Below are 26,097 nucleotides of genomic sequence, written 5' to 3' on the forward strand. Positions count from 1 at the left end.
CACGTGGCAATAAAATATTTTATTTGATATGAAAATCAATATAGATGTGTCCATATTTTTCTCATTAGCATGCTCCTATAGACTTTGGCAACTGTCTTCCAAGCTAGCACCAAACATTCCATGGCAACCACATTCTAATTAGTAATCTCAGTGGAAGCAAGTTGGCGCCAAAGGTTTCAGAGACATACATCTCAAAACGAGTCTAGAGATGCCCCTAAACTCAGTTATAGAATTAGCTCACCACACCCAGTTCCAACATCAACCACTATAAAATTGACCTTAGATCAGCACTTAGGGGCAGTCTACCTGCACTTCCCTCATTACTCAACTCAAGGGTGTCAGCTAAGTAAGTACACCCTTTGAGGAATGTTCCCTTTTAATTTAGCTCAACAATCAATCATTTAATCTCAATATAAAGTGGCTTCCTTTCTTCTCATCATGTAGAAAAGAACATCAGATGTTAATGCTTTGATGTGTACATTTTGGACTGTTCTCAACATAGTCACAGTGGCGATGGTTCCAATCGTTTTTCCCATAGGGGATTTTAGAATCCATTCGGGTTGTTTCATGTAGGCTTACCATGGTGTGATGTTTTGATAACCATGTAAATCTCTCTCGGACAAGGTGACTTTTATCAATATATTCATCTTTATTTACTCTCAGATTCGAAAATTCTAATTAGCATCAAAGCAGACCATGCAAAGCTACAAATCGCTGTAAGTTCCTGCATGTCATCTCTAGCTGACACCTTTGCTAACAGGTATTGTGTCAATTGAAACAAGTTTACAGAATTGTCCATTTAAAGAAATGTAGCCAATTTATTCATTACAACATTTAGCTAACATTAGATAGTTATTCCAGAGATTCTTACCTCAGCCTCGAATTTGGCAGTTTCGTCCAGATCATCATGGCATTTGTAGTTCTTTATGACAGCCACAATAGCAGCTAATTGTCATTTCATTTTGGGGGGGAGGAAATACAGGCGAATAAATAAATAAATAGACAAAAGTCACCTAAAGTGATTTACACAAAAATGTCATGCCAGGGTAAGCCTACAAGAAACACAGCCGTAGTAAGTATTTAAGTGTTTCTAAAATCCCCTGTGGGAAAAATGAACGGTGGAAAAATTATTGGAACCATTTCCTTGTTTGACCGCTAGGTTTCATGGGTATTATGACTCATACTGTGGTACTCTATAGCCACGGAAAGTAGGGGTGCTGCACCCCCTGAGGAATCCGAATGTAACAATAGAAATTCTCACCAAAGTAGTCCACTGTGCATTTACTAGTCCTGTATTAGCCGATATAGCAGGTCTGTAGCGCCACTACCCACCTGCCGGTGGAAAAAGCACTGTTCCACGACCCCAAACAGCTTCCTGCGGCTATGGTTCTCAGTGTTCTACTCTAATATTTGGAGTTGGCAGCAGTTTGCCAAGTGATCAATTGGAATGTTCTGTTCTGAGGGTTCTAAACACACATTTGAGCCTGGTATGTTCAAACCAGTACATAACAATACAGCTAACAGAATTTCACAATACTATATTAGGTATACTCCTATATGTGTTAACAAGTACATCAGAAACAGACATTGCATTTACATAAAAGCATATCTTAAAGATGGCATCACTGGCTGCGTTTAGACAGGCAGCCAATTATTTTTCAGAGCTGATCTGATTGGTCAACAATTAGTGAAAAGAATATTGGGCTGCCTGTCTAAACGCAGCCTAAGGTGACACTCTTTAGCAAAAAGTGGATAAAAATCAAGCCAATCAGCACTGAGCTTTCGCTCATGACTACCCAATTACAAATGTAACAATCATAGAAAAGCATCAGACATAGAGTAAAAAAAAAAAAAAATCCTTCCTCTCTGTGTCTCAGAGGAATACTGATATTGGGGGGGTGTATTTATTAGTGCAAACCGTAGTTAAACATTTCACTTTGGAAAATGTTTTGCAACAAAAACAAGTTTCTAGTGAAATAATTTCAGGAATATCCCTCCCTGTTTGGTTCCTGTTGCTTTTGTTTGCCTCCGTTTGGCTCCTAGTGAATACACCTCAGGGTTGCCTTCAGCAGGCACAAACCTACTGGACAAGTTCAGAAAGTATCTTACTGCTCCCAGCTCATAACACACATTTTTACTTTATAAACAAAAAATATCAAATTAAAAAAATCTTCATATAAAGATAGTTAGATTAAAGTTACAGATTTTTATTCAGTGTTTCTATCCGTGGTGGAAAAAGTACCCAGTTGTCATACTTTGGTAAAAGTCAAGATCCTGTACCTTAATAGCAAATGACTCAAGTGAAAGTCACCCAGTAAAATACTACTTGATTAAAAGTGTAAAATGCACAAAGCATTTGTGTTTAGTGAGTCCGCCATATCAGAGGCAGTAGGGATGACCACGTGTTCTCTTTATAAGTTTGTGAATTGTAACATTTTCCTTTCCTGCTAAACATTCGAAATGTAACAAGTACTCTTATGTGTCAGGGAAAATGTACGGGAGTAAAACTTATATATTTTCATTTGGAGTGTAGTGGAGTAAAAGTGAATGTTGTCAAAAATAGAAATAGTAAAGTACAGATACCCAAAAAACTACTTAGGTAGTACTTCAAAGTATTTTTACTTAGTTATTTTACACCACTGGTGTCTATACTGATATATTACTACATATGTCTTTGCAAGCAGATGCATTTTAGCAGAAGAGTAGACTTCATGAAAATTGCTAAATATGTGTGTTAGCGAAGTCAAATCCATAGAATTAGAATTAGTAGAAAGAACGTTCCCATTAAAAACAACGTTCTGTGGTAGGTACACCAGTATTTCCATTCTACTCATTCTAATTCTATAGTGAGTGCAGTTGCACTCTGGTGAGCCGAGTCTGCCTGTCTCAGGGGGGGAGGGGATGGGAAGGAACGTTGTTTCTGGGGATTCATCTGTTGGCTGCACCAATAAGCTGCAGCAGGCACAGGAAGATCTGGACGATGTCGATGTAGATGGAGAGCGCTGCGAACACATACTCCTCTGGACTGATAGAGTTCTTCCCCTTGCCGATCAACAGCTGTGTGTGGTACGCCAGAAACTACACACAGAAATACACCAGCAAGATATCAGAAAATATATGAGCAATATATCAGTAATGTACCAGCAATAAGTCAATGCAGACAAGAAAACAGTACATAGATACAGTGCCTTGCGAAAGTATTCGGCCCCCTTGAACTTTGCGACATTTTGCCACATTTCAGGCTTCAAACATAAAGATATAAAACTGTATTTTTTTGTGAAGAATCAACAATCAGAGAGGTTGGATGGAGAGCATTTGTGAACAGCAGTTTTCAGTTCTTTCCACAGATTCTCGATTGGATTCAGGTCTGGACTTTGACTTGGCCATTCTAACACCTGGATATGTTTATTTTTGAACCATTCCATTGTAGATTTTGCTTTATGTTTTGGATCATTGTCTTGTTGGAAGACAAATCTCCGTCCCAGTCTCAGGTCTTTTGCAGACTCCATCAGGTTTTCTTCCAGAATGGTCCTGTATTTGGCTCGATCCATCTTCCCATCAATTTTAACCATCTTCCCTGTCCCTGCTGAAGAAAAGCAGGCCCAAACCATGATGCTGCCACCACCATGTTTGACAGTGGGGATGGTGTGTTCAGGGTGATGGGCTGTGTTGCTTTTACGCCAAACATAACGTTTTGCATTGTTGCCAAAAAGTTCAATTTTGGTTTCATCTGACCAGAGCACCTTCTTCCACATGTTTGGTGTGTCTCCCAGGTGGCTTGTGGCAAACTTTAAACTACACTTTTTTTTATGGATATCTTTAAGAAATGGCTTTCTTCTTGCCACTCTTCCATAAAGGCCAGATTTGTGCAATATACGACTGATTGTTGTCCTATGGACAGAGTCTCCCACCTCAGCTGTAGATCTCTGCAGTTCATCCAGAGTGATCATGGGCCTCTTGGCTACATCTCTGATCAGTCTTCTCCTTGTATGAGCTGAAAGTTTAGAGGGACGGCCAGGTCTTGGTAGATTTGCAGTGGTCTGATACTCCTTCCATTTCAATATTATCGCTTGCACAGTGCTCCTTGGGATGTTTAAAGCTTGGGAAATCTTTTTGTATCCAAATCCGGCTTTAAACTTCTTCACAACAGTATCTCGGACCTGCCTGGTGTGTTCCTTGTTCTTCATGATGCTCTCTGCGCTTTTAACGGACCTCTGAGACTATTACAGTGCAGGTGCATTTATATGGAGACTTGATTACACACAGGTGGATTGTATTTATCATCATTAGTCATTTAGGTCAACATTGGATCATTCAGAGATCCTCACTGAACTTCTGGAGAGAGTTTGCTGCACTGAAAGTAAAGGGGCTGAATAATTTTGCACGCCCAATTTTTCAGTTTTTGATTTGTTAAAAAGTTTGAAATATCCAATAAATGTCGTTCCACTTCATGATTGTGTCCCACTTGTTGTTGATTCTTCACAAAAAAATACAGTTTTATATCTTTATGTTTGAAGCCTGAAATGTGGCAAAAGGTCGCAAAGTTCAAGGGGGACGAATACTTTCGCAAGGCACTGTAACACTAGCAACACAACTACAAAATGTGTCCGAATAACATCACTACAAAGCACAATATATTATACATATATGTTGTAGGAAGAAACTGATTTGTACAGTTAAAGTGGTTCTGTCTGTACTACATCTACTTGTGTATTGTACTCACCAGTGTGTAGACTATTGCGCCAACGGCCGCGTACACCATGTGAAGCCAAGGAATCTGGCCAGGAGGAGACAACACCATTAGAAAACACCGAACCATTACTGTAATACAATAGACATGGAAAACAAACATGACTAGGTATGGCTAACGGTGTGTGTGTGTTAGTGATGCGTGGGTTATATCCGAGGGGCGGACAGGTTTAGGGTAATTAAATACTGTGTGGATGAAGGGCAAGGGGGGTGGCGGGCGGGTTGAATAAAGACAAAACAATACCTTTAAAAACATCCATGACTATCATTCTTGTGCAATTTATTTCTATTGTCTACAATAAGGTTTTTCATTCATTATTTTAGGCTATCTGGCATTAGTGCATAAGCCTAAGCTTTAGGGTCCAAATGTATGTGCCTACACGCTAATCACCAAATGCTTTTGGGAACGGGCAGAAAAAGTTCATGTCAATCCACGGAGGCAAAAAGTACAATGCGAGTTTAATTCAATAAGAGAAAAGCTGCAAAAGGACAGTAGAAAATAAAGAAAAGGGAGAGCCAGAAAAGTCATATTTGGGAAAGATTTGAAGTTATTTGCCACTTCACCAAATACTTCCCAAACATTACTTTTCTATGTAATATGTGATGATTCTGAGGTGCTACACAAATCACAAAACGGGGACTTCAAACAGGTCTATGGCACGTCAAGGGAACTGTAGTCTACTGTTCAGATGGGTTAAATGGAAACTGAAATTAGGACACTGACTGTAGGTCTATAACCTCTCACAGTCTTGCAGTAAAATGATACACCAAACTGGCCAGATCTCCATTGAAAAAGAAACTCTGGGTCTCAATGGGCTTTTCCTGGTTAAATAAAGGTCAAATAAAAAAAACTGTAGGCAACATTTTGACTTGGGAACAGGAGAAGAAATATGATTTCTTACTTTCAGCATCTTGAGAGAATGTGAATGCTCAGTTAGATATCATCTGTAGAGTTGCTGTCTTTATCAGCATCATAAAAGCTGATAGTATTTCAAACACACAAAATTTGCATCCAAGCCAAACTGAAAATCCTTACATTGGTCAAACTGAAATTTTGCACAGAAAATAATTTTGTTATAGCATTTTTTCCCAGTTCCTAAACGTCTTTGCTCCATGAAAGGTCAAGTTTTCTCTGTTATCATCTATGTCAACTACATTGAAGCATTCATTCGATCGATTTATGATATTATTCTGTTGAGCAAGGGTTTAGTCTTCTAGGGCAACATATGACAAAAGAGAAGCGGCATGTATCAAATTATAGACAAGTTGACTAACAAATATCCTTCCAAAGTGTTTTAAATTATAAGCAGAAACATATCTAAAATCAGGCAAAAAATTATCCTTTATACCCCCGTCAAAAAATCGTCCTGCCGTCTTTGACTCTAGCCTATAGCGCCGGTTCTATATTTTGGGGAGGCAGGTAGCCTAATGGTTAGAGTGTTGGGCCAGCAACCGAAAGGTTGGTGGATAAAATCCCCGAGCTGACAAGGTAAAAATCTGTCGTTATGCCTGTGAACAAGGCAGTTAACCCACTGTTCCTAGGCCATCATTGTAAATAAGAATTTGTTCTTAACTGACTTGCCTGGTTAAATACAGAAAAAGTATTTGCAGTGTGGGCCCGAGAATTTTAACTTCATCACATATAGTCTGGAGGTTGTGGGAGGGTTATGAGCAATTGCGGGCGGGTGCGGGTGAACAAACAGCTGACCTGCGCACCACTAGCGTGTGAGTGTTCATGTCTGTGTGCGCCGCGTGCGTAATATGCAAACTCACATATTTGAAGGAGAGCACAATGGCTGTGATGATGCCTGCCACCATGACAACGATCCCCAGGACACAGAATAGGCCTGGGCATGAGGTGAGGTCCACCTGAAGAGATACATTATGAAGTTTCAAACACTTGCGCGCACACACACACACACACACACAACACACGTCAGGTGTCTCTTACCTTGGTCTGGAAGCAGAAGACAGTGGTGATGATACAGACAATGACGGTGATGCCCAGAGCCAGAAACACTGCCTTAGTATCATAGTAACTACAGAGCAGAGACACACAGACAGACAGACAGACATTACTACCACGCTCAGGTGTGTGTGTGTTTGTGTGTGTCTCTCTCTCACCTGGATATGGTGCCCGTCATGTAGGACATGGCCAGTGTCTGTAGAACACAGAATACACAGATCAATATAGACCACTGCAGGCCAGCACCAACCAATAAAGTTCATCATAGAGCAGTATGACAGACTAGTGCAGAGGTAAAAAAAAAAAAAAAAAGAGGTCACGCCTGTGCAGTCACTTTCCCCACAGTCCTGTTAGAGTGATTTCTCCCCTTCTCAGCTGTCTATCACAGCTTCCTGGTTTCCACCAATCAGTGTGCCCGAATGGACATTTCGACTCTGACCCCTCCCACTCCAGGTCAGTGTTTTCAGTTGTAAGATGAAGACGCAAGTTGTGTTTAGGAAGATTGTGCGTGCATCCAAGAAGTGAGTTGTGGGGTTTATTGTCAGGAGGGTTAATGATACGTTATGATGATTGACTGCAAGCAATTACATTTAGGCCTAATTACCTTGTTACATCTGTAACTGTAGCTGTATAGTACTGCTGCAGCTCATACACAGTTTATTTCAGATACTCCATGTGCATGTCATTTACAAGTGTCTGTATTGGGTTTAATGCATGAGTGTTGCGCAGTAGACATTATTGTGTCAAGATGGTTAAATCCTATAGCCTGTATGCACACTTTACCACTGCGCTTTTATAGTTTGCGCTACTGTTAAGGCATGGTGAGAGATTCTAGAGGTTTCAGAGATTATCGTCAGCGCTCCCGTACGAGCAGTAAGATTTGGTACTGGACACAGATCAGATCAGATCTCCACTAGTCCAGTGGGGGCCATAAATCTTGCCTGCCTAAGTAATTAATTCTCGCTCTCTCTCCTGCAAGATGTTTAAACATACACTGCTGTTAATATGTGTCTTATGTGAATATCCCTGTATAGATGCTATGCCATTCTTTCCTGTGTAGATATTCCTACTGCATAGCTTACAACATTTTATATTTAAGCAATAAGGCACGGGGGTATATGGCCAATATATCACAGCTAAAGGCAGTTCTTATGCATGACGCAACGAGGAGTGCCTGGATACAGCTCTTAGTCGTGGTATATTGGCCATATACCACTAACACCCGAGGTGCCTTATTGCTATTATAAACTGGTTACCAATGTAATTAAAAGAGTAAAAAGAAATGTTCTGTCATACCCGTGGTATACAGCTTTCAGCATTCAGAGCTCGAACAACCCAGTTTACAATTGTTCTTACCTTTCAGGTAAATCACTGAAAAGTTTGTGTGTTGGTGACAAAGATAAATACAACTCTATGTATGGACACATCTGCCTTGTTCTTGCTGGACAGCCTGTAGTGAGTCAGAACCTTAACAATCAGCATTAAGTAGTAGCAAGTGAGGGCATTCACAGCCGACTGCTCTGACGAGCTCCAACTAGACATTTTTTCAACAGATCTGTACAGACTAGTAATAGTTACTTACAAAGACGGCCAGCAGGATGACATTCCATGGGAATTTCCTCCTAAAGACAGGGGAGTGGCCACATTAGGACAGCACTTCAATACAATAAAACATTGTTGTCAACTATATTGTCATCATTTTCCAAAGGAATTCTTTAAGAAAGAGACTCACCTGGGTCCTTTACAGCAGACCAGCACAATGTGAGTGACGAAATACACAGCGCTGCAAAGACATAGGTCAACACAGCTGTCAATCAAACAGGACATGCAGAACATAGGCCAGTACAGCTGTCAATCCAACAGTACTGTAAAACCATAGGTCAGTAGTAAGGGATAGTACTTACAATGATGCCCAGTAGACAGCTGGGTTTGCGATCACAAACTTCTTGACAGAGTCACTGCAAAGAGAAACTCAGTTATACAAACACACATTTGTGCAGGAACACAAAATCACTAATACACAGTCATAGTAACACACACACTCACACAAATGTGAAGACGGCCACAATTGCGACAGTGACGAGTAGCTGAGATGCCAGGATCATATACACCTAAGAGAAAAATGGAGAGTATATTATACACTTCTTGTGTGTTTGTGTTAACTGTGTGTGTGCGTGCGTGCTGTGTTCTCACCTTTCGTATGAAGGAGTGTCGCACTTTCAGACTGTCAAAGCTGCCTGCAGCAAACCCCTCTCCATCGCCTGTGACATCAGCAGAGACATCATTAGAGTCATATGTCACTTCACATCAGAACACATGCCTGGTAATCAACTACTAAAGTAGAACCTATAGTATCAAGTATTTATTTTAACTGTGTGAAGGAGCTTATTCAGTAGTAACAGAACACTTCAGAGTAAGCCCCAGACAGGTGAGAGGAGGGTTCAGGCTTACCGCTCAGTGCACTGCTAGGCATCATAGGGGGGATTATAGGGGGTATGGGTGGCATCATAGGCTGGTTGTTGTACCCTGGACCCCCGGGGTGAGGCTGGCCTGGGTAGGGCCCAGCAGGGTACCCGGCAGGCTGGCCGGGGTAGGGTCCAGCAGGGTACCCGGCAGGCTGGCCGGGGTATGGAGGTCCATGGGGACCAGAGGGGTAGAAGGACGAGGGCTGGCCTGATGGGGGACCTCCATTGGCAGGGAAGCCATAGGCAGGGGGAGGGGGGTAGTTACCACCTTGGGGGCCATAGAGGGGGGAATGAGAGTCATCGTAACCCAGGGGGAAGTCAGACCGAGACATACTGTCTGAGGGAGAGAAAGAGAGAGAGAGAGAGAGGATGAGAAAAGAGAGGATGAGAAAAGAGAGAGAGGATGAGAAAAGAGAGAGAGGAGGGGAGGAGGGAGAGCGAGAAGTAGTTATGGCCCATTCTACCCACCCAAAACAGTTCAGAACAGTATGTGAATATATTACTTTTGATCTTTGGCAAGTTTTTGGGGGGCTGCTTGTGCTCACACAAAAAATTATCGTGGTCAGCCGAAGTTCGGAACCCGAAGTCGACGCCCCTTCGTCAGTCATTCGTCAACAGTAGGGATTCTTCAATTAAGTGTTTGTTGCCATTCAACGATAGATGACTCGTTTTCATGCACATGTTTTACTTTGAGAAATACGGCGCTAAACAACTTAGATGTCAAATTGCACAAATAAGATCTCCTCGGCAAAAATATCAAAATGAATGACAGATTTATTGAGTTATGATAAATTAATTCAGGAAAATTTGAGGAAGTATTACTGGCTACAGCGACTCAAGATGGACAAACAGTACTATAGCCGCCTTTTCTCGTTTTTCAAGCAAAGATCTCTATTAAGGGCACACTATTTTGCTCCTGTAGTCAAGGGCTCTTAGGGGTTTATATTAGTTGTATCTCTAGAGGCAGATTAAGTTGAAGTGGAGTGTTTCCATATGTTTCTGCTTACAGTACAAGTCAAAAGTTTGGACACACCTACTCCTTCAAGGGTTTTTCTTAATTATTACTATTTTCTACATTGTAGAATAATAGTGAAGACATCAAAACTATGAAATAACACATGGAATCATGTAGTAACCAAAAAAGTGTTACACAAATCAAAATATATTTTATATTTGAGATTCTTCAAAGGAGCCACCCTTTGCCTTGATTAAAGTTTTGTACACTCTTGACATTCTCTCAACCAGCTTCATGAGGTAGTCATCTGGAAAGCAATTCAATTAACTGGTGTGTCTTGTTAAAAGGTCATTTGTGGAATTTATTTCCTTCTTAATGCGTTTGAGCCAATCAGCTGTGTTGTGACAAGTTAGGGGTGGTATACAGAAGATAGCCCTATTTGGTAAAAGACCAAGTCCATATTATGGCAAGTACAGCATAAATAAGCAAAGAGAAACAACAGTCCATCATTACTTTAAGACATGAAGGTCAGTCAGCCTGGAAAATTTCAAGAACATTAAAAGTTTATTCAAGTGCAGTCGCAAAAACCATCAAGTGCTATGATGAAACTGGCTCTCATGAGGACCGCCACAGGAAAGGAAGACCCAGGGTCTTCACAGGGTCTTCACAGAGTTCAAGTAACAGACACGTCTCAACATCAACTGTTCTGAGGAGACTGCGTGAATCAGGCCTTCATGGTCAAATTGCTGCAAAGAAACCACTTCTAAAGGACACCAATAATAAGAGACTTGCTTGGGCCAAGAAACACGAGCAATGGACATTAGACCGGTGGAAATCTGTCCCCTGGTCTGATGAGTCCAAATTGGTAATTTTTGGGTCCAATCGCGTCTTTGTGAGAGGCAGAGTAGGTGAACGGATGATATCCGCATGTGTGGTTCCCACCATGAAGCATGGAGAAGGTGTGATGGTGTTTTTCTGATGACACTGTCAGTGATTTATTTAGAATTCAAGGCTAACTTAACCAGCATGGCTACAAAAGCATTCTGCAGCGATACGCCATCCAATCTGGTTTGTGCTTAGTGGAACTCTCATTTGTTTTTAAACAGGACAATGACCCAAAACCCACCTCCAGGCTGTGTAAGGGCTATTTGACCAAGAAGGAGAGTGATGGAGTGCTGCATCAGATGACCTGGCCTCTGCAATCACCCGACCTCAACCCAATTGAGATGGTTTGGGATGAGTTGGACCGCAGAGTGAAGGAAAAGCAGCCAACGAGTGCTTAGCATATGTGGGAACTCCTTCAAGACTGTTGGAAAAGCATTCCAGGTGAAGCTGGTTGAGAGAATGCCAAGAGTGTGCAAAGCTTTCATCAAGGCAAAGGGTGGCTTCTTTGAAGAATATAAAATATATTTAGATTTGTTTAACACTTTTTTGGTTAATACATGATGCCAAATGTGTTATTTCATAGTTTTGATGTCTTCACTATTATTCTACAATGTAGAAAATAGTCTAAATAAAGAAAAACCCTTTAATGAGTAGGTGTTTACAAACTTTGGACTTTGGTACTGTCTATCTGTGGTTCACACACACACTGCAGCACAACCACACATCACAACCATGCTCCTGACAGACATGTCAATTTCTAATAACCACTATCACATACACTGAACACTACAGAGCTTAACGACAGAGAGAGAGTTTAGAGAGTAGAGTTTATATAGACAATTTAACTTGGGAGTGATCATTATGGGAGTTCCCTCAGGTAGGGATTAAGCCTCTAAAGTTCCACAAAGCTGGAGACTCATATCTCCCTCACTAGCTTTAAGCGCCAGCTGTCAGAGCAGCTCACAGATCACAGTGCCATCCGTTTTGTCACCAAAGCCCCATATACTACCCACCACTGCGACCTGAACGCTCTCGTTGGCTGGCCCTCGCTTCATACTCGTCACCAAACCCACTGGCTCTAGGTCATCTACAAGACCCTGCTAGGTAAAGTCCCCCCTAATCTCAGCTCGCTGGTCACCATAGCAGCACCCACCTGTAGCACGTGCTCCAGCAGGTATATCTCTCTGGTCACCCCCAAAACCAATTTTTCCTTTGGCCAGAACGAACTACAAAAATCTCTGAAACTGGAAACACTTATCTCCCTCACTAGCTTTAAGCACCAGCTGTCAGAGCAGCTCACAGATTACTGCACCTGTACATAGCCCATCTATAATTTAGCCCAAACAACTACCTCTTCCCCTACTGTATTTATTTATTTTGCTCCTTTGCACATCCATTAATTCTCTCTACTTTGCACATTCTTCCACTGGAAATCTACCATTCCAGTGTTTTACTTGCTATATTGTATTTACTTTGCCACCATGGCCTTTTTTGTTGCCTTTACCTCCCTTATCTCACCTCATTTGCTCACATTGTATATATAATTATTTTTCTACTGAATTATTGACTGTATGTTTGTTTTACTCCATGTGTACTCCATGTGTAACTATGTGTTGTTGTATGTGTGGAATTGCTTTGCTTTATCTTGGCCAGGTCGCAATTGTACATGATAACTTTTTCTGAACTTGCCTACCTGGTTAAATAGGTGAAATAAATACAAATAAAAAATAAACTTTGCCACCATGGCCTATTTATTGCCTTAACTCCCTTATCTTACCTCATTTGCACTCACTGTATATATACTTTTTGTTTTCTTTTGTTCTACTGTTTATTGACTGTTTTGTTGTATGTGTAGAATTGCTATGCTTTATCTTGGCCAGGTCGCAGTTGCAAATGAGAGACTGATCTTAACTGGCCTACCTGGTTAAATAATGGTAAAATTAAAATAAATAAAAAACAGGGATTGTTTGGGTGTCGGCCTCCACCTTACAACATGCCATTACATCACTTCTCCAGTACTAAGCAACGGTGAAAAAATATCAGCTGGAAAAAATGCTTCAGCTGCTTGCCGCCCATAAAACAGTCCCTGCGTGTGTGTTGGGTGTGTAGGGACACAGGCTTATGACTAAGCACTGTGTAACTTCTTCAGCCGTAAGTCATGGGAGAGTTTGAAGTGAGAATGTGGTTGTGTAACATTAACTGGTTGGGTAGGTTTCTAACCCAAGTAGTCTGCACGATTCAATACCGCTTTAGCCCACTGACCTAAGGCCCGTGTCCGTACAGCCCTACCAAAGTATCCATGTTTGGCCATAGCCAACACACGCAAACACACACACGCGTGTTTAAGTTAAGTCGCAGGCAAAAGGTAGAATGGCCAACTCCCCTCGCTCAATGGTGGTTTAGACAACCGCCTCACAAGGTAACGTGTACAATAGGCCTATTCAGGTGTAACCCAAGGACTACCAACTTCAGCTCATATTCAGTTCATATGCTTTTTTCTTTAAAACGATCACCGTGAGTGTATGGTGTGCCGGAAGTATAAAAATAGTTTGACTCACCACGCAATGAATCCAGGAAAAACAAGAACGCAAACAATGACAACAAGACAAAAAAACGATAAAGGCGACCCGTCTTATAACACGGCTATAACCACCCAATCTCTAAACGCCAGATGAACAAATTTTTTAAGTTTGAAACTCTAATTCCGTCGAGTTTTGAAACTGTTAACTTCTCTCTCTCTCTCCCTCTCTCTCTCTCTCTCTCTATGGTCCCTTTTCTCTCTTTATGACCCCTCCTTGTTTCCTCCCGCAGCAGGCAGACAGATGTTAGCTCGAGCCGTAGAACATTTCCTGGAATTTTAGAAGAGTTGTTACTTGTTAGTGGGTGGAGTCAATGGAACTCATAGAGGTAAAATAAAGACATAAGTGTGCTACCATGTAAAGTAATATTTGTACATGTAAAATATGAGTTGCACCTGTATAATCAGCTTTATAGTCGCACAAAATATTTTCTAACGTGTCATTTATTTTTAGAATAAATGCAACCACGTAACGTGATGTGTGAATAAATGCAACACTTGCAAACATGTAACTTGATATGTGAATAAATTAAACAAGATTTTCAAGCGGGCAACTCAATTTAAAAATGAATGCAAATCCTTTACCATAGAACAATGAGACAGATATTTCACTGGCTGTATACATGTGACGCATCTGGTTGAATAGCAGTGGGAAAAGATGGAGCGAGATGGATTTTGTCAGAAATTCTGCAAAATGTCTCATCAATGAATCATTTGATCTCAATACAGTTTTCTGTATGCAAATCTAGAATCCGTTATTAACAGAATGGATTTCCTTTTGTAGACTTTACCCTTTGCCAAAGTTTCTAAAAATTGCATTGTTGGCGAATTGAGTTATTGCAGACCCGCACTTCACGTAGTAGGCGTTCCCTAACGGAAATATGCAAATAAATGCTAAAACGCGTCAATAGGCTCTCGCTTGCTGGTGCTTGGCTCTGCCCACATCCTTGCTTGTTTTGCCCACTACGATTAATTTGTTCCCATTGGAAATGACAGGCTGTGGTCACAGCCGCTGGAAATAGGGGTGCTGAGGGTGCTGCAGCACCCCCTGAAAAATCGGAATTTAAAAAATGATACATATATACATTGACTTTCTTAGTTAACAAGCTGAGATCTCGGCTGACGTTAGCTAGCTTGCTAATAATGTTTTGAGGAAAACATATTAGCTACCTGTAGAATCAAGACAAGAGAGGATGGGGAAGAAGATTAGATGTGCAGTTGCTTCATCTGGCTGATGCAATGCCCAGACGAGATGAGCGCTAACTGCTAACCGCTAACTGCCAAGTGTGAAGTCTTTGTGTCTACAGTAAATCTATTTTTGTATTATGAAAACATTCTAAATGATGCTCATTGTTCCAAGCGATTAGAACTCACTACAGTGTCAAAAAAATTTATTGAGCCGAACATAAAGAGTGCTTTATATTGGACTCACTGACCAGTCTCTTCATGGCAATCTACCTGTTTGTCTACGACGTGCACTACTTCTTCTCTAAGCTGTAGATCACATGCCACTACCATCCTCTACTTCACCATGATCATGGTGCTCATATAATACAGGACTATTAAAGGCCCAGTACAGTACTTTTTGGATTTATTTTTTATTTTTTAGTACTTCCAGTGATTATGCCTGTGTGGTGTCAAACTGTTAAACTTATTCCAGAGTGGAGATGAAACACCTGCGTGTTGCAAAGTCACATGCTGTAAGACAGTGGTTCTCAACCACTGGTACTAGGGCCCCCTATCCACAGGGGGTACTTGAGAAGACTCATGACACTATAGGCCTACTGGTAAAATGCACATGAGGGGGTACTTCAGGGGTACTCTGGGTATTTTCTCCTCTTTAATGCTTTTTGCCTTTTTATACCATTGTGTTTACCACTTCAATGCCCTTACAGTGCCTTCAGAAATTATTCACATACCTTGACTTTTTCCAAATTTTGTTGTGTAACAAAATTAGATTATAATGGATTTCATTGGCATTTGTTGTCAATGATCTACACAAAATACTATGTACCCTCAAAGTGGAAGAAAAATTCTAACATTTGTGAAACATTTTAGAAAAATAAAACTCCCTAATCCTTGCTGATGCCAAGCATAACCATAACATGACCATGCTTGAAAATATAAAGCGTGGTACTGGTTGTTGGTTCAAATCCTTGAGCCGACTAGGTGAAAAATCTGCCGATGTGCCCTTGAGCAAGACACTGAACCCTAATTGCTCCTGTAAGTCCCTCTGGATAAGACTGTCTTCAAAATGTTAAATAATAATTGTTAGATACATAACACTTTGTATTCACAACATAAACTTTTTGCAGTTTTACTTTAATGCCTTATTGCAAACAGGATGCATGTTTTGGAATATTTTTAGTTCTATATAGGCTTCCTTCTTTTCACTCTGTCATTTAAGTTAGTATTGTGGAGTAACTTCAATGTTGTTGATCCATCCTCAGTTTTCTCCTATCACAGCCATTAAACTCTGTAACTGTTTTAAAGTCACCATTGGCCCCATTGTGAAATCCGTGAGCGGTTTCCTTCCTCTCCGGCAACTGAGTTAGGAAGCACGCCTGTATATTTGTAGTGACTGGGTGTAATGATACAAAGTGTAATTAATAACTTCACCATAATCAAAGGGATATTCAGTGTCTTCCATTTTTATTTTTAACTGTCTACCAATAGGTGCCCTTCTTTGCGAGGCATTGGAAAACCTCCCTGGTCTTTGTGGTTGAATCTGTGTTAAATATGTCTCAGAATGTTTCTATATTTATTTTAGAAGATGCAACAATTATTCATGATGCAAACATTGGATGACTTGGTGAAGGTGTGGTAAAGAGAGGCTGTCTGTTTTCCTCTCTTCATCCATGGTGCTCGTTCAATATAGCATTAGGAGAGTCCTGTGAACATCAACCAGTGAAGGCTGCTGAGGGGAGGATGCCTCATAATAATCGCTGGAACGGAGCGAATGGGATGGCATCAAACACAAGGAAACCACGTGTTTGATGTATTTGATACCATTCCAACTATACCGCTCTAGCCATTACCATGAGCCTGTCCTCCCAAATGAAGGTACCACCAAACTCCTGTGACCTCAACAGTCCTAAACGTGTCATTCTGAACAGCACCATCTTCCTAATTGATAACTTTGACATATTTGCATATTATGAAATCTGATGGGAAACAGCATCACCCCTGTAACCTCCATTAAGTCTGAAGAAATGTTTAAAGATTTTTTCAGTCAAGCATGTTCCTATTATGTGTAGAAGCTGTTATTGACAAAATTTAATATTAATCATAAATACATAGAACACGTTGTTGTTCCATGTACAATAGATTGAGGAGGAGTGTTCGTGGTGGTAGATTGGGTGTGGGTGGTAGTCATTAGGTGGTAGTCATTGATAATGATGGATCTTAGTCATCCTAGCGAATACAAATGTAGTCCACTCCAGATCAGCTAAACGTTCACATTTGCAAAATAAGGATATTTTGCAAATGGTGGTACCCAACACAACACTCACTGTTCTTGTTGCAAATACATGACTATTGTCTCACATGAATCAGCACAGCCCTGATCAACAGTGACAAAGTACCTAGCACAGTGACTACCTAGGTGAACTTGACCAGCAGGGTTCAGGGACAAGGTAGACTATTGTCTCACACGAATCAGCACAGCCCTGATCAACAGTGACAAAGTACCTAGCACAAGTGACTACCTGGGTGAACTTGACCAGCAGGGTTCAGGGACAAGGTAGAACGCCAGCTGCAGCTGCAGTCCTAACGACAGCACGACCAGGGTCTCAGACCAGGGCCCCAGGTACTCTGGGAGTGAAGACCTGTTTTTTTTAAACATGTGTCGCCTCATTTCGTAGGCTACCCTGACCTTAGGTATACTATAGCGAAGGCTGGTTCAACAGCAATGCGTAGTCTTTTTTTGCTGGCGATTTTATGATATCATTACATTTTATATGTATTTACTGTTGTTGAAAAAAAACGAACAGATTGCTTGTTTTTCGTATAAAAAAATTGAATGATTAATTGTCCTGGTTTTATGGTGAGAACGTCAGTGGCACGTTTTGTTTAGAATTTGATTAGAATTATTCGCTCTTTTTTTAGGCTTTATCAATAATGAATTTAATATTGCTTATTGACAACATTTGGCATGTCCATGATCAGCCATAATGCAATTTACAGTAGGCCTAGCCACTAACGTTATATCAGTGCGAACGCTATGTATATATTTTTTATTTTATTTAACCTTTATTTTTAACAAGGCAAGTCAGTTAACTTCAACATTTCCACATTGAAGCCATGCAATTACTTAGAATAATGTGGACTGCAAACAGGTTCAAGTTAACATATTTAACAAAGATGTTATTTTGTTTCTGTAAGCTGTTTAACAAACTATAACTAATAGTTTGATTCCAAGGCAATACATAAAATACCGTAAATACACAACTTGAAGCAACCACATATTTAGCCATGGAGCACGTTCGACACACCCACAACTTGTTTATTCATCAAAACCAGTATTGTGAAGTCATTAAAAATGCTTTAAAGTCCAATTTTAGTTGTTTTTTGGGGTAGCTGTACTTAACTTTAATATTAATATTTTTGACAAATTTTACTCTACTACATTCCTAAAGAAAATAATGAACTTTTTACTTCATACATTTTCCCTGACACCAAAAATTACTTTTGGTTGAATGCTTAACAGGACATTAACATTTTCCAATTCACGCACTTGTCAAGAGAACATCCCTGGTCATCCCTACGCAAGAACCATTTCTGCGCGTTTACAAGATCTTTATGGTTCTTCGACTGTCAGGTGTTGTTGCCATGACAACCCATATTGTGAGTTTTTTTTATGCTCTTGAGACAGACAGACAGACAGACGGCAACAGCGAAAAAAAAAGATTGGTCTAACCTTCTGCCAGACTTCTAGCTAAATAAGGTAACAACATGCGAGCTCACTGAATGATTCTATCAACATGTTCTTTATAGAATGATTTGCAATCACATGAACTTCAGCCAGAAAGCTCAGTATTAGTTTGCCAACTCTAGTCTGTGGTGTTGTTGTTAATGCTGTTGCAGTAAGCTGCTTTGGCAAACTGCCCATATTAATTATTTCGTGTATCTGAAGCTCCAAACTGAAAGTCTGATATGGAAGAGACTGCTACGACGGAGGAAGCCGTGGAGTTAAAAGCCTCTAGCGAGGCCATCGCCTTTCTGTCCAGCATACGTGAGTTAAGTAGAGCTAGCTGAGTGTTGGCACCTGCACTCTCAAGTTCCTCTTTCATCGTAGCCCTGCTATAGCTGTAGCTTGTTTTCAGTGTGTGTGTGTGTGTGTGTGAATGTGTGTGTTTAGGGGCTGCGGAGATGCAGCGGTGTCTGTTTGAAGACTCTCTGGTGACAGTGTCCGAGGGGGGCAGAGAGCTGGGAGAGTTTAAGGTGACTGTGGAGAGGACCATTTGCAGGGAGCAGCCTTGCCTGCTGCTGCATGCACACAGCCATGGAGCTATTGACAACACTCCCTGTGGTACAGCCATCACTGGTAAGACAGGAGGGAGGAGATAGGGAAAGGGAGGCAGGACACAGAGGGGTGGGAAAGTGTGAGATGGGGATGGTGTGAGTGTTGGTCTTTCTCAGTCTGTGATTACTATCTCTGTCTCTATTTCCAATCAGCCTACCTTTCTTTGAACCTGGAGACCCTGGAGCAAAACCACCACGAGTACGTCAAGGTAAAACTGCCTGAAACCGGTCTACACAGGCTAGACCCATCAAGACCATTTTACAAAACCTTATGAGACTAAAATATAAAACTCTACAATATAACATTCCCACCAATTCTCTGCTAACCTAACGTGGCAGGCGTAGGAATCAGCCTGAGCAGAGTTCACACTTCAGTTTTTAATGGAAAACAATACAGTATCCCTGAAAACCAGACGTTAGCATTTTCTGGCGACTCCACATAGGCTAATTCTCTGCTCTCAGCTTCAGGACCACCGATTGGACAGGAAGTGTCACATGGTCCAGCATGATGGACAGCTGGTGGTGAACAAAATCACCACTGTGGGAGAGGTGAGAGAGAAAAGGGGGAGGAGGTGAATGTATATGTGAGGTAGGAGGGCAGAGTGTGTGTTTTCCATTGTGCTTTTTGAGAAGGATTTCTATCTGATATTTCTAACCTGTTGTGTGTGTGTGTGGGTGGGTGTGTGTAGGAGATTAGGAGGCAGACCTTGTCGTACCCTCTGTCCTCTGTGAAGGGGTTAGTGTCCGAGGGCTCTAACCTGCTGCTGCTGAGGGTATTCGCTCTGAGGAAGAACGTCCCGGAAAACATGACCTTCCTCTCCTTCGACCAGGACACACACATATCCACCTCCACATATGTGAGTGTGTCCGTGAATGTGTGTGTGTGAGCCTACTTATACAGTAGAAATGAGTGTCTTCTTTTTGGAAAGTGTGCATGAGTTTGTTTACAGTACTATAACTTTTTTTTGTGTTCTCATTTTTTTTTGATTCGACCTCGTAATGACCACAGTTTTTGGTTAATGAGTGGTATATTTGTGGTCAGAAGGAGCTGGGGTGCAGGCAGCAGACGGCGGGAGAGGAGGTGGTGGAGGTGTTTGGGGTGGAGAGGACGGTCAACTCGGTGGAGGACATCCCAGCCATGTGGCACTGCTACTTCCTGTCTGACGGGTAAGATGACATCACTTCCACCAGACCAACGAGATACAGGGCACCACCCCAAAGATGGTGGATAAATGAAAATAGTTCACTCAGGCCATTTACTATTGAAAATAATTGTCAGTTCCTGTCTACTTAGGGGAGTGGCTCTCCCATAGACTCCAATGTGATAGCAGCTGGGTCTGGTCTACTTAGTTCATTGACTTCCATTGAAACACAAAAAAAGAGGGAGTGGGTTGTGTCGCTTCCTCTTCCGTCTCTGACCGCCTCTCTCATCACTTTCTACTTGTGTGATGTCATATCCTGCACCTGTTTAGGCATCTGGCTAGCCGAGTGCAGGTGGGCTCTCCTGTGACCATGAGGCTCTTGCTACTCCCGCTCCAAACACACACAGGTACATAAACACCAAAACACACATATGCACACATACCAACACAGTATTAGGAGTGTTCCCCTATTTAAATATAATTATTTTTATATTTAAATTGCAACTTTTTTTTATTTATTGCAACAATAATAACAACAGTACACATCAATACAGGGACATTCCTGTGAATACAATGAAAAAATTAAATAACATAAAACCAAGGCGATTTAAAAAAAAAAAAAAAATTCAGGACATCATTTATGTGACAAGGCAATGAGACATTAACAGACATTCAGATACATGACTTTTTAATAATTGCATTTTGTCAAAATTGAATATTTTGTGCAAGAAATCATTGTTCCCCTATTTACATGTGTTTGTGTATCTGTGTTGTGTCTCAGAGGTGAGAGATGATAAGCCTGTGTTTGAGAAGAGGTCTCTGGTCTGGGAGGAGGACATGCAGATGCACTCCATGTTCCTGGACAGAAAGGTGACATATTAGTATTTTCCTACCCCCTATCCCTCACCCCTACTCTCACCCTAGCCCAGCGTTTCCCAGACTCGGTCCTGGGGACCCCAAGGGGTGCACATTTAGTTTTTTCCCGTAACACTACACAGCTGATTCAAATAATTAACTCAGCACCAGGCTTTGATTATTTGAATCAGCTGTGTAGTGCTAGGGCAAAAACCAAAATATGCACCCCTTGGGGTCACCAGGACTGAGCTAGGGAAACACTGCCCAAGCCCCTTATTCTTAAACCACTGACCCCTAAGTTTCCAACATGACCTGACGTGTGTGTGTGTTACAGGAGGAGTTGAAGGCGGAGCATGCCTCGTACCTGCGGCAGCACCCGGAGCTCCGCACTATGATGGCTGACTTCCTGCAGTTTTTGTTACTAAGGAAACCGAGCGACGTATTTGTGTTTGCCCGCGAATACTTCTCCCCATTTGCCTCCCTCCAACCTCCGGGGAGCACCTTCAACACCTCCTCACCCTGAGGATGCGTCTCAACAGTATAAATAGCTTCCTCTCCACTGATCTGAGACACGTATGGGATAGGTGAAAGCACTGTGATGTAGGCTTGCCGTGCCTACTAGAGATTGGAATTAACTTGTCCAATTATTTTATGTCAGTTCAGATGGAGGAAAGGGAATGAAGAGAAGAAGCCTCTTTTGAGATTCAGCCCAGTTCTCTTTAATAGGTTCTGTCTTTCATCTTTTTTTCATTTTTTTGCCCCTTTTTCTCCCCAATTGGTAGTTACAGTCTTGTCCCATCACTGCAACACCTGTACAGACTCGGGAGAGGCGAATGTCGAGAGCCATGTGTCCTCCGAAACACAACCCCGCAAAGCCGTACTGCTTCTTGACACAATGCCCGCTTAACCTGGAAGCCAGCCGCACCAATGTGTCGGAGGAAACCATGTACACCTGGCGACCGTGTCAACATACATGCGCCCGACCCGCCACAGGAGTCACTAAAGCGTGATGGTGACGCGATTGTGCACATCTTCACGGGTCTCCCGGTCGCAGCCAGGAATCGAACCAGGATCTGTAGTGACACAGCTAGCACTGCAATGCAAAGCCTTAGACCGCTGGGAGGCCCTCCGTCTTTCATCTCTTGAGGGACAACTGAACTATTTATTGGTGGTTTTTGCAATAAGGCAGAGCAGTGGTTATGAAGGAAATAAGATGAGGAAAGGGAGCACTAAATTATTGGGACATAGATAAGGAATTCCAGGAGCTCATTTTCAGCTGTGTGTGTGTTGTCATTTTAAATTTCAATAAAGCGTAATGTTTTATTTAAGCAAAATGTGCGTTGGGTTAATTACATTTAATATAAAAAGGCCCTATATTCTCTGTACCCGGAAGAGAGATGACTTGACAATTTGAGAGTAGTTTTTTCAATGCGTCATGTTACTGTAGAACTAATGAGCGCGCATTATAATGACATACTGATACTCCAATCTTCAAACCGAAAGAAAACAGGACAGCCCGTCCAAGGAGTGCGGTGGCAGCGATATTTCGCCCCCCAAAATATATAGCCTACATACGGTATATTGCGGCAGTTGTGTGAATAGGCTCCGCGGTTTTCTTATTCTTATTCTTATTAAGTATGTTCTGTCAGTGTCTCATCTACTGACTACGTGGTGGTTAGTACATTTGTAGAAGTCGAACCAAGGAGAGTTTTGTCCGCTCTTTTAAAACGTTATTTTATGTCGCTTCTCACGACAACAGTCAACGGCTGTATTACTGTTGAATGACACGTATATTTGATTAAACATGCTGTAAACATTCTTTGCGAATTACGATGTTTGTCACTAAAAGTACAGACAGAGAGGAAGAGGCGAAGCGAGAGGTTTCACTCGACAAGATATGTTCAAAATAATCCCAATGCGTTTTTAGAGGTTTATTTTGGGCCTAAATTTGCCGCCTGCCTTACCGCCTTTGGGACAACGACTCACATTTTTAGTGCGGAAACGAGTATTTCGTCATTATATAAATATCTCACAGACACCGTACTTTCCAAGTCTGCGCTTTCCCGGTGCGGTGTCTGTTGCTTATGTCAACATGAAATGTTGCTGCTTTGTTTCTCTGACAAAGTGGCGGTTGGTGCAGTTTAAGATGAAGGAGGACGATATTTTTTTTAATGAGCATGGCCTTATTTATATTGCAGCATATTGGATGACAGTCAGTCAAGGATAGGTTTGAGCTACTACATAATACTCAAATGTTCCCCATACCCATCATGAAGTTGCTACAACCTAGCCTATGAATGAAAGTTTACAACCTAGGTCGAAAGAAATGTAAGTAATCAAGGTGACAGACATTGACACATTCAATACCGCTTTGCACAATCTTGCCTGCATCTAGCTGAACTATGGTGTAATCATTAGTCCAACAGCTGCAAACAAGTTTCTGTTGGACAAATTCAGGTATGTTTTCCCCATTTTGTTCCGTTTGCTTCCGTTTAAGAAAAGTTTTTCAACAGAATCGGCGGACTGAATACACCCCTGATCATACACAAACACAGTTCACTTTCATAACAGCCACATATAAACATCATGATCCCTTTGATTGTTGGATAATTCACATTGTAACCGCTACATACATGACATTGTTGTCACCATATAAGCTAAGCTAACTTCAAGTCAACATAGCTACTACAACTAACGCGTTAGTACATCCGCTACAATCATGCAGTACAGTGTACAGTTAATAAGAAGTTTAGCAGTCACACCGGCGGGCCCAGGTGGCAATAAATTAATAAAACCAAAAGCTTACCTTGACTTGGAAGAGTTGCAGTGTTGGATAGCCATAGCTAGCTAGGTAGCATAGCATCCCTCTCTGTTTGAACCGGGTGTTTGAGTAGGCTAAACTAGATATCTGCCTTTACTAACTAAAAGAAAGTAAAAGTAAAAAATATATATAATCTGTGGACTGTGCAGGTTTATCGTCCTGTCATGCAGAAGAGGGTACCCACTTGTCATAGTCCTACAGCCAGTGCTTAATTTGAGACGGAACCTGCCGGAACAGGATCTGGCACCTCTGTTTTGGACTGTTTCGTTCCGGAACCCATTTGCCAGGATCCAGTACCTTTCTTGGCATGACCTTTTTTCTCTCACAGTTTTCTTTTATTAGAATTCTTTACATTGCAATCAGAGTTAATTCAAATAGCCTCCTCTGTAATTATCCAGCCCTCTAAAAGGTTAATGGGAAAACATGCCTGATATTCTACATTAAGAATTGATTAGAGTTGGGCCAGCCCGGGTTTATGGTTTGCGCAACATTGTAGCGCCTATAGACCAATGCATGGCCATTGCTGTGGTGAGAGAGAGAAGTGTGCCTGTATCTCTCACAGAACTAGAATGACATTCACTTTCTATGATCTCGCTCCCTCTCTCTGCTCTGACAGACATGAGTTAATTGAGTCAATTGGAGGTGTACCTGTGGATTTATTTCAAGGCCAACCTTCAAACTCAGTGCCTCTTTAATATCATGGGAAAATAAATAGAAATCAGCCAAGACCTCAGAAAGAAAATTGTAGACCTCGATATGTCTGGTTCATCCTTGGGAGCAATTTCCAAATGCCTGAAGGTACCACGTCCATCTGTACAAACAATAGTACACAAGTGTAAACACCATGGGACCACGCAGCCGTCATACCGCTCAGGAAGGAGACCTGTTCTGTCTCCTAGAGATGAACGTACTTTGGTGCGAAAAGTGCAAATCAATCCCAGAACAACAGCAAAGGACCCTGTGAGGATACTGGAGGAAACAGGTACAAAAGTATCTATATCCACAGTAAAAACGAGTCCCATATCAACATAACCTGAAAGGCCACTCAGCAAGGAAGAAGCCACTGCCATAAAAAAGCCAGACTATGGTTTGCAACTGCACATGGGGACAAAGATCGTACTTTTTGGAGAAATGTCCTCTGGTCTGATGAAATGCTTGGACCTTTAAATTAGGGCTATTTCCTGGGAATTGTCTCGGTATTATGTGCCTGATTTTATGACCATAGACAATTATAAATTGGGTTATTTGTGAGGAGTCTCCATCATTTCAATAGCTTTGGTGGTCCAGTGGTATAATTCTCACCTACCACATGGGAGACCTGTGTTTGTTTCCCAGCCTATACACCAATTTACTCAAATCTGTGTTTCTGATTGTAATTCAACTATTGGTATGTTTTGCCTGGAAAGATACGGTTGTTAGTGTTTGGTTAAGATATAAACAGAATGTTTTAATAGCTTGTTTAGGTTCAATTGAAAGACTAATTCATTCTAAATAATAGCGAGGCGATTTCAATGCAAGACTGTGTCTGTTGCATGAATGATCTGCGGAAAATACATATTGAGAATGGAGTCGTATTTAAATTACTGAATCATAGAAGAAACAGTTACCTAAATCTAATGAATTCTAAATAATAGCGGAGAGGTAATTGCGATAGAGTTGTGCCCACTGAAATGTGTTTTGTTATTCTTATGAATTGACTGATGTATTTTATAAATTTGGTGATTTACATGTTACTTTTAAAGTCTTGGACATTTCATAAGTGTGAAGTTGAAAGAGAAGAGAAAGTTGAGAAGTTTGGTTTTACTATTACGATAGAGGTAAGGCAGAACGTTGTTTGAGTAGGGGTTATATTTTCACCTACTGGAAAGAATAGGTGAGTTAGTCGTGCTCGCTGGGCTATATTTGGCTGTAAGGGATTCAGGTCTGAATAGTTAAAACTTTTACGATTCGTGATAGTTTCTGATTATTGTTTTTTTTTGTTTTATTGTTTAGGTAACACCAGTGAATTTGAGCAGGAAGTTAATGTATTCTAACATTATAATCTGTTTCCATTACATAGAACAAAAGCAGATTGACTGAAGGTGCTTTTCCTTAAGGGAACTATACAGTCATCTCTCATAGCAGACCTTGTGGATCTGCTGCCATAAGGTTTGGGTTT

At 41.3% G+C, this 26,097-nt stretch overlaps 2 protein-coding genes across 3 annotated transcripts; one reads left to right on the plus strand and one right to left on the minus strand.

The window, feature by feature from the left end:
• On the minus strand, nt 1-13,863 carry LOC110530630 (protein lifeguard 3). Its single transcript, XM_036986267.1, has 12 exons — nt 13,579-13,863; nt 9,167-9,517; nt 8,909-8,976; nt 8,762-8,826; nt 8,620-8,673; nt 8,448-8,498; nt 8,298-8,337; nt 6,874-6,911; nt 6,701-6,788; nt 6,523-6,618; nt 4,724-4,777; nt 1-3,078 (listed from the first exon to the last, which is right to left on the minus strand). Exons 2-12 carry the CDS (start codon nt 9,510-9,512, stop codon nt 2,929-2,931), a joined length of 1,050 nt encoding a protein of 349 aa, XP_036842162.1. The 5' UTR covers nt 9,513-9,517; nt 13,579-13,863; the 3' UTR covers nt 1-2,928.
• Nucleotides 13,864-18,411: 4,548 nt separating this feature from the next.
• On the plus strand, nt 18,412-22,452 carry LOC110530631 (ciliogenesis associated TTC17 interacting protein). Of its 2 annotated transcripts, none has more exons than XM_021613844.2 (10): nt 18,412-18,543; nt 18,733-18,831; nt 18,958-19,143; nt 19,275-19,330; nt 19,584-19,670; nt 19,811-19,978; nt 20,164-20,288; nt 20,594-20,670; nt 21,045-21,133; nt 21,453-22,452. In XM_021613844.2, exons 2-10 carry the CDS (start codon nt 18,753-18,755, stop codon nt 21,639-21,641), a joined length of 1,056 nt encoding a protein of 351 aa, XP_021469519.2. In that variant the 5' UTR covers nt 18,412-18,543; nt 18,733-18,752; the 3' UTR covers nt 21,642-22,452. The 2 variants fall into 2 exon arrangements, with proteins under 2 accessions (XP_021469519.2, XP_021469520.2); XM_021613845.2 differs by having other exon boundaries at nt 20,167-20,288.
• The last annotated feature ends 3,645 nt before the right edge of the window (nt 22,453-26,097 follow it).

The sequence above is a fragment of the Oncorhynchus mykiss genome, chromosome 8 (assembly GCF_013265735.2).
Source record: "Oncorhynchus mykiss isolate Arlee chromosome 8, USDA_OmykA_1.1, whole genome shotgun sequence".
NCBI classification, from domain to species: Eukaryota; Metazoa; Chordata; class Actinopteri; order Salmoniformes; family Salmonidae; genus Oncorhynchus; species Oncorhynchus mykiss.

Bases quoted from the DNA above. Each gene is read 5' to 3' on its own strand.
- LOC110530630 (XM_036986267.1), bottom strand. From the start codon at position 9,512: ATGTCTCGGTCTGACTTCCCCCTGGGTTACGATGACTCTCATTCCCCC. The intron at 8,499-8,619 runs GTAAGTACTATC...ATGTCTTTGCAG, and splicing joins GCTGTCTACTGGGCATCATT to CGCTGTGTATTTCGTCACTC. The intron at 8,338-8,447 runs GTGAGTCTCTTT...CCCTGTCTTTAG, and splicing joins GTCTGCTGTAAAGGACCCAG to GAGGAAATTCCCATGGAATG.
- LOC110530631 (XM_021613844.2), top strand. From the start codon at position 18,753: ATGGAAGAGACTGCTACGACGGAGGAAGCCGTGGAGTTAAAAGCCTCT. The intron at 18,832-18,957 runs GTGAGTTAAGTA...GTGTGTGTTTAG, and splicing joins CGCCTTTCTGTCCAGCATAC to GGGCTGCGGAGATGCAGCGG. The intron at 19,979-20,163 runs GTGAGTGTGTCC...ATTTGTGGTCAG, and splicing joins ACATATCCACCTCCACATAT to AAGGAGCTGGGGTGCAGGCA.